Here is a 12,540-nt window from a genome sequence, read left to right as displayed (position 1 = left end):
GTGGCTAGCACACTGGAGGCCTTGGTAATGTTACCAAAGAGTGGGAATGGGAGATAAACTTTGAGATTCTGTTTAAACTTCTCCAGAGGAAAAAAAAAGAGACGTGGAGGCTCATAGAGCACATGTAAAGTAACCAAATAAAAAACAAAAACATAGGAGAAAATGCACAACTGGTCACCATTGGAAAATCATGAAGGAACTATTTGGAAACTTGTAAATTCAGGGAAAGAATCAAGCATTTGTCCTTTTTTACTCTATATGCTACACTACTAGTAGCCAAATAGTGGATGAGGGCAAGTTTCTCTACTGCTGCTAACAATGAAGGAATGATAGAATTGGAATGTTGCCCTCTTTAAGCCTTTGATAAATCAATGGATTAGGTGTTCTGAACATCAATGGTGGCTAATACAGTCAGCACTCGTTTATCGCAGTTAATCAGTTCCAGACTCTACCACAATAAATGAATTTCCGCGAAGTGGGATTCTTTATTTATACAGTAGTCCCATGCAACTAGACATTACGTGCCACGTGATGGAGGAATACCATCACCTATGAGGTGATACTGCCCCCCCCAACAAAACAAAAATATGAATCTGATTAAATCTGTGAATCCAAATGTGAATTTATAGGAAATACCAAAGGACAGAGATGTATGTTAAATGATATCAAAGGTATGTAATTAGCAAAATCCGGGAAACTCTGCAGGACAAATAACCTTGTTTTCTTTATAAATTAATTGAAGGAAAAAAGTTGAAAAATAGACGGAGGGGAACTATATTGTAATATATGGATTTTAGCTGGATCACGATTCAAATTGTTTATACAAGAAATTGAAATTTTGTTTAGGAAATTGTCATTTTTTTTGTGATAATGGTATTTTACTGTATGTTTTTAAGGAGTATATATTTAAAAATACATACTTAAATATTTATGAATAAAAGCATATGATATCTGGGACTGCTTCAAAATAATATGGGGTATGTGCACAAGAGTAGGGCTATGGATGAAACAAGATTAGCTATGAGTTGATAACTTGAAATTGATAGGTACTTGGAGCTTCATTATTTACTGTCTACTTTCATATACAGTTAAAATTTTCCATAATAAATAATTTTAAAAGATTTTTAAGAACCCAATCATTGTTAGAATTTAGGAAGTGTTTTAAGTTTTCTCCAGCTAGACCTGAATGACCATTGAGGAAGTACTGAAATACTTTAAAGCTTCTATGTTAATAAATCAGGTTCAGATGAACAGAACCATGTAAACTCCACTAAAATGAAATAACACTGTAAAACCAACAATTAATTTCTTGCTCTCAAATCCTTCAGCCTACATATTTAATACCTGCTGTCCAAAGAATACGCAATACATTAGGAAGCAAAATATACATGAATATGACATACATTAGTCACTATTCTGTCATGACAAAAGGCCAATGAGCTATATAAAACTCAACCTAATACTTTAAGTTTTTAAAAAGTCATTACATTCCAAAAAGTTTTTCCTCTTTTATTTAAACATAAAACACATTTACAGCATGCAGGTTAAAGTAAAACTTAAAATTATATCGCATCTTCCCAAATCAGTATCTTTGCATTTATCTTCAAGCACTGAAAATAAACCAACATATCCCACAGGTCTCAGACTCTTCTATCACCTTGTGTCAAATTGAGTTAAACATACTAGTTTTCTTAAGTTAGGCAAATAATTTAATTGATTACCATGAATAAATATTACTTTTATTTTACTGAGTTTCTCTTCTGAACCATTTATCAATACCATTCAGAGGAACATTAATATATTCAGTAAAAAAAAAAAAAAAAAGACGGTGCAAATTAAAATGTCAATGTTCTAGATAATCAGAAATTTTCATTTGTAAGAGTAAACGCTATATTTGCTAACCTATAGCACAGTTTACTAAAAACAAATTTATGAGATTCTCTGTATACTTTGTGAAAGTTTGAAATTATAAATAAAAAAAAAACACTTATATTTTTAAAAACTTAACATATGTTCTGAACCACATGCTAGTTACAATTCATTGTTACACAGCACCAACTCCTGTGCTATATCTAACAAAAATGAAACTACCATATTCAGACAAGAGGAAAAAATTCGCTTCATTTATGAATATTGTCAAAGCGTTCTGATCTGAAAACAGAATGTAAATGTCTATGTAAATGAAGCTAAACATTTCTCAATTTAGAAAAGTATCATCATAAATAATAAGCTGTAACACTATTTTTTTTTTTTTAGTTAACTGCATTACTTTAATCTTGCTGCACCAGGATTTCATTTCAATTTTTAGAGTGTTTCTTCTGAACAATCCTAAAAGCAACACAATTATTTTAAAGGCTGCAGACTACAACAGCAAAGGTTTTTACTGTTAAAAAAATAAATAAATAAATTTATCTTTTAAATCAAAAATTATATAAAAGTGGAAATTACAATAGTTAAGGAAATAGAAAAATAAGCCAATTATGATCTGAGTCTTCTGACTATGGCTCCAAATTTATTACAAATATCTGTGTATAAAACTTCTTCAAAAAGTTAATTCTGCCAGCCAGATCCTAACACAGAACTTTCCAAGGTTCTCTACCCTTACAACCCCATTCTCTGCAAATTTCCACTAACACAGTTGCAGTCACCACCCCATTGATGAAGCAAATATTTAAATCTCTTTCACTATTACTTTTATAGCTTCCTAAAAAAAACTGTTGTCTTAGTTTAATCATCTGAGGAAGAAGTGGAAAAAACAAGTACACTTAGTACTAGTTATAAAATTATGGGTTATAACCAATAAAATAATTTATTTGAAGATTCTTAGCGACTTGCAAATAATTTACTATTTCTAGGCTAAATAAGAAATAAATTACCGGGTATGACTTAGTGTAGCAAGTTAAAAATACCTCAAGGATTTGAGATCACAATTTACCTACATATTTATAAATTCACCATATATTTGTCTGGCTCTTCCACTTTTTTTCCTAAATTTCCACAGACTATAAATTCAGATCAACCAATAGAGTACTAACAATATAAAATTATATTTAATCCTGTAATATTTCAATTCACTTTACTATTTTAAGTGGACAAATAATATCTGTTCAATTTTCATATTAACTAGAAGGCTCACCAGAATGAAGCAGTGTATTTTTATTCCATCAAGCTATGTTGGTTATAGAATTGGGAAAAATGTAAATATAATTCCTTTTCCAAATTCACACTAAGATTTGTTTCTGATACTGTAAAATATTTCTATTCAAGAAAATTCAGCAACAGGCATTTCATGAGATAACAATTATATAGCCTTGCTCAGTCTCAAATGCCTGCTTAGGCAGTTTTATGGTTTCAGTGCTCAAACAGTAGTTTTCAAAAGCAAACATCAGAGAGGATAAAAATAAATTTGACTCTGAAATCAAGTACTGACCCGATATATTTTGTGGGCATGTAGTGTAAGTGGTAAAATTTAAGACATTTAATCTAAATGTTTCATTTCCCCTAAAATAAGGAAGACACTTTGATTTGAATAAGAAAAATAATAAGCGGTAGCAGCTAGGTAATCTGAGATTAAAAAATAAACACACACAAAGAAACAAGGACAAAAACCACAATCCTATATGGTACAGTTAGCTTGGCACAGTGAAGACTAAATTTAAGATACAAAAGACAAACTGTGTAATAAATAGGGCCACAGTTGTAAACTGTCATTTTTCCCTAAGACACCAAAATTGCACTCTAGTTGTGTTGGGAAGCAGCAGAGTTTACGAGAAAAGTGGGCAGGAAACAGCTGTACAGGTCAGGTATAATTTATACATTTAAAAACACTATAATTCTACAATTCCCAGGGGGTAAAGGTTATAGTCACTGAATGACTCGACTCTGCTTGACATTGTGTCCTCTTCATACTTCAATTACTTTCAACACCTAAGAACAGGAGATAGCACAGAGAAAATATTTTTATTTGCATAAAGCTTGTGTTTGAAATAATCGTGAAAGAAATGAAGTAAAATAAAATATACCAATAGTTTAAATGATTTGATTTCTTCTCCTTTACTTTACTTCCTAAGTAGAGCTACTATGAGCAATACAAAGTTTAAAAAGAGGTCAGCTGCCCTGGCCAGTTTGGCTCGGAAATTAGGGCATTGGCTTGTGGACCAATGAGTTGTGGGTTCAATTCCGGTCAAGGGCATGTACCTTGGTTGTGGGGTTGTGTGGGAGGCAACAATGTTTCTCTCTCTCTCTTCCTCCTCCTCCTCCCTCCCACTCTTATCTGAACAAAAATGGAAAAATATCCTCAGGTGAGGATTAAAAAAAAAAAAAGAGGTCAGCCCTTCATTTATTTTGTTAATCCTCATCTCCTCACCTGAGGATGTTTTTCCATTGATTTTTAGAGAGAATGGGAAGGAGGGAGGAAGGGAGAGAGAGAAACATCAATGTGAGAGAGAGACATCAATTAGCTGCCTCCTGTAGGATCCCAATCAGGGCCGGAATTGAACCTACAACCCAGGTTATGTGCCCTTGGCCAGGAATCAAACCCACAACCCTTAGGTCTGAGGGTTGGCACTCTAACCGCTGAGACAAACCAGTCAGGGCTTCATTTGTTTTTATTCTTCCCAAGAGAGCTATGAGTAAGCTGATGTATGAATTATATATATACACACATATATTTTTAAAAAGATAAAAAAGACGCAGACAGTGTCAGTGACATTCTTAAGCAAAGGACCATTAATGGGCAACATTATATACATAGTGGCTATATAAAAAAAGAAAGAAAGAGAGGTAGAAGGATAGGTATACGGTAGAAAAGCCACAGTAAAAGAAATAATTTCAGTAGTTGTTACCTAGAGGCATCCTTGTATTGAACTACTTACCTATGTTTAGACAAATTCAACTTTCAAAGTATTACTATAAACTAGAAGACCAGCCATGTAACATTGGGTACTAAAGGTATGAGTATTATTAATACAATGCCATGGTTCCCAAAAATAAACCCAGTGTTTTGAAATGTTTTTCTTAATAATTAAACAAATTCTCTACAGTTTTTAATTTTTCACTAATTTATCACATAAGCAGATTACATGCTCCTCAATCATGGTTTAAGATTGAATGATTGAAGAGTTTAAAAAAATAACTACTATCTTTGGACCAGCAACGAGACAAACCTGTAAATTTTATACTTTTATAATTACTTCAGGTCTTGAAAACCTAGGTAAACGAGGTTAGCTATCTCCCTCATGTGTTAAACTGCCATATCACACTGGGATCAGCATTCTACTTGAGCTAAAACCTAGCTATATTTTATGGGGTTGGGGGGTTGGAAGATGGACATTTTTTAACCTTGTGTTAAACACTCTCAACCTTGTATTAATGCAATCTCGGAATCCTAGCCCAGAGGGAAACCTGGCCCACACTGTTGTATTGGGTACTTCATTTGCTTGTGAATAAGGGTTTGTTATCTTTTGGCTTCAAGGTCTCTTCCCGTAAAAAGCAAGAGACAAAGCTAGGGTGTATGTATTAATGCAATCTCAAGGAAATAATTTACTTAAATCCACTTGTGACCTGGGGGTACCAATCTGCAAATAAATGGGACTGCATCCAGAGATCTGGAGCATTTGCTACCTTGCAAAGCTTCCCCTCACTGCAAGCAGCATGTGCTTGTAGTTTCATTGCGTTGCATCGATCCCAGCAGGCCAAGAGAGAACATATTTAAGAAAGGCCATGGACTATCTTCTCTGCTAATGAGATATGAGTTCAAAGTTTATATACGAATGTTAATCTGAGCACAATATCCAAAAAGGATAAACTTTCATTCATATGCATATTCACATTTTTAAAAAGCCCCTTGCCCACCTTCCACTTCCAGAAAAGGACCTTCTCTGTATTAAGTAATGACATTTTAACTTGTGTTATTCTTTTTTTTTTTTTCCCCCAGTCATTCTTTTGCTGCTGCTGCTGCTGCTGCCGCCGCCATTAATCCTCAGCCTAGGGTATTTTCCTTTTTTTTTTTTTAATCCTCACCAGGGGACCTTTTTAAATATTTTGTTGAGATAGAGTGGAAGGAAGAGAGAACGAGAACGGGTTGGGGGGGGGGGGGGGGAGAAACATCGATGTGAAAGGGACACATCGAGTGGCTGCCACCCACCCGACCCAACGAGGGCCAGGGACAAACTGCAACCGAGGTCTGTGCCCTTAGCGGGAACCGAACCCGGGTCTCTCCTCCGGACCGCAGGCCGAGGATCTAACCGCTGAGCCAAAGCGGCCAGGGCAACTTGTGTTATTCTTAAAAATGACTTCCATTTTACTAATAAAGGGGCTCAAAAGTACAGCAGGTCCTTGAACAACATCATTTTGGTCAACATTGTTTCGTTATAATATTGATGAGGCGCTGTAGAAACTTAACTCTTATTTATACCAATCAGCCAGTGTTAGTTAAAACTGGTTTCATAGTTTTGCTTAACGTCACAGAACCTATTTATGACATTAGTGAGAACTTACTGTACCCCAAAGGGGGAAAACAGAAGCCATCCCTAACTGGTAAAAAAACCTAGCTAACATTTAATTTAACACAATATTAAGCACATATTACCTACCATGTAATCTTCTTGTTAAAAATGTTTGCGCTAAATCTAATAAATGCTTTCAAATATATGGGGCATAGAATAGAACAAAGTAAGTGCACACAGAAACAATCATTCATGTAGAAGGTGGCATTTGCTCAAAATTATCAGCATAGTCTCTTCACTAAGTCAGTGTCTTCTAAAAAGGAGTTTATTCTATAAGACACTTATATAACCAAATATAAACAGCACCCCTGAATTGTACTTTGGTTTAAGACCAGTGATTTTCAACCAGTGTGCCACAGGAATTTTTAAAACATGTAACTATTTAGTCAGGGGCACTGACCTCTTTTCCCTTAAACTGTCAAATTAAAAAAAAATAACAACAGCCAAAACAGCAATAGCCACCTGGTGTGAATGAATCAAAATTACACCTATTTTTTTGGGTCAGATTGTCAAAGAGTATTTTTTGGTGTGCCGCAGAATTTTAGTAATTAGTTTATGTGTACCATGGGATTACAAAGGTTGAAAATCACTGGTTTGGTTAAAGAACTTTTGAAAATTGAGAAATCTGAATATACATTGGTATTAGATAATATTACAAATATTTCGTTAGATGTTTAACAATATTTTGTTGATAATGTTATAGTGGCTATGAAGAAAAATGTTATGTTTCAGAGATATATTAAATAGGTTGTGAACGCAAAACTAATTTTACACTAAATAATTTTAAAAGGAGTCAAAATGAGAAAGAAATTATTTTAAAAGTAACTTGCTTAAGTTCATGAAAGTGGAAAAGTCAGGATTCAAACTCAGACCTTAAATATTTGATCTCTTTTCACTTTATCACTGTTTTTGAAATCCTACAGTGGGGACAAAAAATTATATTAAACTGCTTGTAATGTGAATCCTCCAGAATATTGCTTAATTCTCCATTAAAATTTAGAGCCAAGGTTATGCAAAATGTCAAAGTAAAAAAAAAGAAAGATTAAAATAAAGTGATTTTAATATCTGTCAGAAAAAGATAAGCATCATAATTATCTAGTATTTTTAGTTTCCAAAACACCTGCACATCTAGAATTTCCTAAAGAATTAAAATCTGATTTCCTGCCATATGATGAAATATTAGACAGCTATTAACTAGTCAATCAGGTTGTAGAAAAAAAATGTTCAGAATATATTACAAAGATAAAGAAGCAGGCTACAAAGTGGCATATATGGAATATACATAGTATGCTTAGAATATTTATCTATGGTTTAAATCTTTTAATTTAAAACTTATATAAATAAATAAATATAGGGAAAAAAATTTAACTTCATTAATACATCAATGAAATTCTTATGCTAGTCTATCACATTAGAAACTTAAAAACTATCAACATTTAGCCCAGCTGGTGTGGCTCAGTGCAGCAAGAGGACGCCAGTTCGATTTCCGGTCAGGGCACATGCCCAAGTTGTAGGCCAAATCCCAGTGGCAGTATGCAGGAAGCAGCCAATCGATGTTTTATCATCAGTGTTTCTATCTCTCTCCCTCTCTACCTTCCTCTCTCTCTAAAATCAATAAAGAAAAAAAAAAACAAAACTACTAACATTAAATGCTTGCAAAGATACAAGAAAACGAATAGTATCCTTGGCTAATATGCAACTTGGTGCAATATTTCAAGAGCCTTAAAATGTTCACACTTCTTGTAATTCCACTTTGGAGAATCTTCTAAAAAGAATCTAAAAGGTAAGGGGGTGTAAAACAATTTTCACACTTCAAATTTCATATATGAAAATTTCAAGTATGAAAAAAATTAACATACTTAATTACATGCCCAGCAAAAGGAAATAGTTATAAACCATGGTATATCTATTAGACAGAATAGCAGTATCTTTTTCAAATGGCCCAATTTTAGTTTAAGAACATAAATTTGAATATATAGTATTTGAATATGTATGAGTTATGAAGAAAGACTAGGAGAAATTATGCCAAGTTACTTTTATAATTATGGATATTAAAAAAATCATGGCACTGCCCTGGCAGGTGTGCCTCAATTGGATGGGCATTGTCCCATGCACCAGGAGGTTGTTGGTTTGATTCCCAGTCAGGGCACATGCCCAAGTTGCAGGCTCAATCCCCCATAGTGGGTGTGCTGATTGATGTTTCATGCTCACATGGATGTTTCTCTCTCCCTCTCCTTAAAAATCAATCAATAAAAACACTAATGTGAGAATCCAAAAAGTGTTTAACAACCAACGGTTGAACAATTCCATTTAGTTATAATTCAAAAGCCAGATAAAAATTACAAACCTGTAGGTAATGTGTAACGCTTACACTTGTTTGCCTCCTCCACCTCGTAGTGCCACTGGCTGGCTGTTCTGAGTAACTGCACCTCCTCCACGAATTGCACTTGGATGAGTTGGAGAAGCTGCTGGATGTTGCCCAGGTCGAATAGGTTTAGCTAATACAAAAAAACCAAAAATGTCTTCAGAATAAATCTTAATACATGGCTGTAACAACTTTTTAGGTCTCTTCTCTTTATTTACAATAAACTCTTAAGTATTTTGTTTTTCTCTGCCTTTTTGATTCTCATTAAATTACTCTTTTCAGTTACATACTTTTTCCTCCAGAACCTACACAATCCTTAGCCCCTTTAACACCTTCCTTACTCCTACATCAATGATTATTCTAAAGCATGAAATACTGCTGATGACTTATTTTCTAGTTAATTCTTTTTCCTTTAATAACATTACTTAATATAATTTATCTCCTATCCTTGACCATTCTTGCTTGCTTTCTAGCTCATTTATCTTCTTGTCCTCTTAATGTGGTTATTCCTTAACTTTGTGCTGCTTTCCCAACAATGCCACTCTTTGGAAAAGTTATAAAATAAAGACAGACAAATACCACCATTACCACATATAATTAACAAATTAGATTATGTTTTCAGTAAACAAAAACATTCTAATCAAGTAAGGTTTAAAGATTTTTATGTGTTCTACTAACCAATTTGTGCAGAATGCCCTCTTCTGGCCATATTCTTTGACCTGACTGCCTCCTTAATACGATCTACTTCTTGCTGATAGCGTTTGCGATCACGAGATGCATTTTCTTTGGCTTCTTTCAGTGCTGACTCCAGAGCTTTCACTCTTTCAGCTGTAGCTCTCAGTCGTTTTTCCAACTTAGGAAGTTCACAACGAAGATCTGCATTATCACGTACCAACTAAAGGTACATAAAGAAAATTAGGATTCTAGCTTTAACAAAATGATTTAGAAAATATGTAGTTAATAATTTCTCTTTAGAAAAGAAGTAAAAATACATTTTATATTGTTTTCCAATTAGCTAACTTAATATAGGCAGTAACAAGCAAGAATACATATATCTATACATACCATACACATATATTCTCACAAAGATATAATTTCATTTAAATCTGGGGTGAGAGGTGCTCTTATTGTTAGAACAGTGTTAGGTCTCTTCAGTAAGATACTAATCTGGTGGAAATGAGTACCCTTTTAGATCTACAAATACACATTACATTTAGCATACCCCTTAATAATAGTTTTGAAAGCAAAAAATGCTACAATTTCTTTAACCTTACTCTAGTGCAAATATCTACTGTAAATATCCAGGTATATAATAACAAAGATATATAATTTAGTGTGTTAAGAAATAGGTTTATAAATAATTAAATAATTTATCAAACCACAATTAAAAATAAGACATAGTATTACCTTAAAGAAAATATGAACTGCCTCATGATAGTATATATTTTTACCCTCAGGGCATTAAATGTAAAAGGACAAAAAAATTTGTATTTCAGCTGCAAAGACTGATTACCAGAGATATTTTATTTATTTTTTTATTTTTTTTATTAGTTTATTTTTGTTACAGATGGTTCTCCTTTTTCCCTCATTGACACCTTCCTCCCAATCCCCAACTCCCACCCAGCATAGTTGCCTACGTCCACTGGTTACACATACATGCATATAAGCTCTGTGGTCTAACTTTTCCCTCCCCCCACCCCCACCTTCTGAGGTTTGTCAGTCTCTACCCCACATCCATGTCTCTACCAGAGATATTTTAATCACCATGAATAAATTAAGAAAATTGAGAGACCTGAAATCCCAGAAAGGTTTTCATTGGCCTTTTGATAAAAGGGCTGTTAAAAATATAACTTCCCTAAAAATTGCTAGTGGTTTCTTTATGTAAGTGCTTGATGAAATAATGGAATGGGTCCTCAATTTTTTTTCTTACAGTGTTGCAGCTATCACAAAATATATTCCTTATTACCTGTTTGTGCACTTTAGTGAGTTGTTCAAGATTATTTTCAAGAAAGGAGATTTTTTGCTTCTGAGCAGCACTGCCTCCAGTGTCATCAGAATCGATCTCCGCACTCTAAGAAAGTCAATGAATACTATGAACAAATTTAAAGATTTAAAAAACTCTAATTTAAAAAAAATGATGCCAATATAAAATTATTTCACTTATGCATGCAAAGAATTACACACCATAGGCACCGTTTATACAAATACCCACACCTCAGTATAGTTTTACTACCTTTTTAACTCTGGTGGCTAGGTCCTGAACGAAGAGCTTCCGCAGGTTGTGCAAAGTCTGAAGTTCTTTTGCCTTGAATTAAGAACAGCAGTATTTCTGGAGTTCAGATTTCAAATTTAGTATAACCAAGGGGGAGTGGGGAGGTGGGAAGCATTAAACATTCCCCAATCCTATTTATTTTCAAGTTTTTCTTACCACTGTCTCTTCCAAACCCTTCAAGTCTTGCCTTGCCTGTTCTCGTCTATCTTGCATAATCCTAGACAGAGGAGGAATATACATTTATATTTTCAAATTTGAAGCCATAAAATTCTAGTTTTATTTAGCACAAGAGTTGAAGCAAATATTTATCTGAAAGAATCAATTCTTAAATTCAAATAAATTTTTACAATGCTTCATAACTCCTAAATCCATTATTAGAAGAAAACTCTCCTATATAGCAATGGAAGAGATAAAATAAAATGTGGCAGAATCCAAAGAATAAGGAGTGGTTCTTCTTCATATTTTATTTATTTATTTATTTTTATTTTTTCTTCTTTATATTTTATAATATGTCACATACAACATACTGCTTTTATCCATCTAATTCTGATTAACCGGAAATTACAGAGATTATACATTACTGAAGTGCTGGCCAGGTAGCTCAGTTGGTTAGAGCTCATCCCCATAGGCCAAGATTGCAGGTTAAGATCTCTAGTCAGGGTACATACACAAGAAACAACCAATGAATGCATAAATAAGTTGAACAACAATCAATGTTTCCCCCCCCCCTCTCTGTTCTGTTCTCTTTAAAATCAGTAAATAGAACTTCCGGTCAAGATGGCGACGTAGGGAAACGCAGTATCGCGTTCTCCCACAACCACATCCAAGTTACAACAAAACTACAGAACAACCATCATCCAAAACCGCCTGAAATCAAGCTGAATGGAAGTCCTACAACTACGGAATTTAAAAAAAAGGCAGCTACATCCAGACTGGTAGGAGGGGCGGCGGCGCGACGGGCTGGTCCCACACCCAAGTGTGGCAGATAAAAATCAGGAGGCTCCCGAGGCTGGGAAGGTCCTTCCTGAGGACTGAGGGGTCCCCGTCCCACACCAGGTGCCCCGCTCAGGTTTCCAGTGCCAGGAAGAGAAGTCCCCATAACTTCTGGCTGGAAAAACCAGCAGAAACTGAGGCTCAGGGAAGCTGACCTGGCTGGAGCCACAGGCAGCTCCCTAAAGGGCCCGCGCACGGACTTACCGGACTCTCTCCCTCTAAGCTCGGAGGGGAGGCAGCTCCAGGGGCACCAGAGAAATACAGGGAGGAACTGAGCTGTTTGGCACTGGAGCGAGGGCTGGAGAGGGGGCTTTCTCGGGGACAAACGTGCTGTCAGAGGCCTTTGTTCCTTTGGTGAGCCCTTCCCTGGGGCTGCAGACAGCCACCATATCTGGGACTCCTGC

The 12,540-nt window shown here is 34.9% G+C and overlaps 1 protein-coding gene across 2 annotated transcripts in view; it reads right to left on the bottom strand.

Moving 5' to 3' along the window:
* Positions 1 to 1,494: 1,494 nt before the first annotated feature.
* The window catches only part of KIF5B (kinesin family member 5B), a 53,460-nt gene continuing 42,414 nt past the window's right edge, over positions 1,495 to 12,540 (bottom strand). Inside the window, exons 21-26 of one of the 2 annotated variants that reach the window (XM_036252979.1) lie at positions 11,300 to 11,360; positions 11,105 to 11,176; positions 10,838 to 10,942; positions 9,550 to 9,766; positions 8,854 to 9,004; positions 1,495 to 3,927 (exon numbers count right to left, since the gene is read on the bottom strand). In XM_036252979.1, coding sequence (XP_036108872.1) covers positions 8,874 to 9,004; positions 9,550 to 9,766; positions 10,838 to 10,942; positions 11,105 to 11,176; positions 11,300 to 11,360 — 586 coding nt within the window. In that variant the 3' untranslated portion in view covers positions 1,495 to 3,927; positions 8,854 to 8,873. The remainder of the gene's footprint in view (positions 3,928 to 8,853; positions 9,005 to 9,549; positions 9,767 to 10,837; positions 10,943 to 11,104; positions 11,177 to 11,299; positions 11,361 to 12,540) is intronic. The other variant, XM_036252988.1, reaches the window with a different exon arrangement.

The sequence above is a fragment of the Molossus molossus genome, unplaced genomic scaffold, assembly GCF_014108415.1.
Source record: "Molossus molossus isolate mMolMol1 unplaced genomic scaffold, mMolMol1.p scaffold_m16_p_1, whole genome shotgun sequence".
In the NCBI taxonomy this organism is placed as follows: domain Eukaryota; kingdom Metazoa; phylum Chordata; class Mammalia; order Chiroptera; family Molossidae; genus Molossus; species Molossus molossus.
Note: the sequence above shows the minus strand (reverse complement) of the source record. Positions and strands in the feature narration are given on the sequence as shown.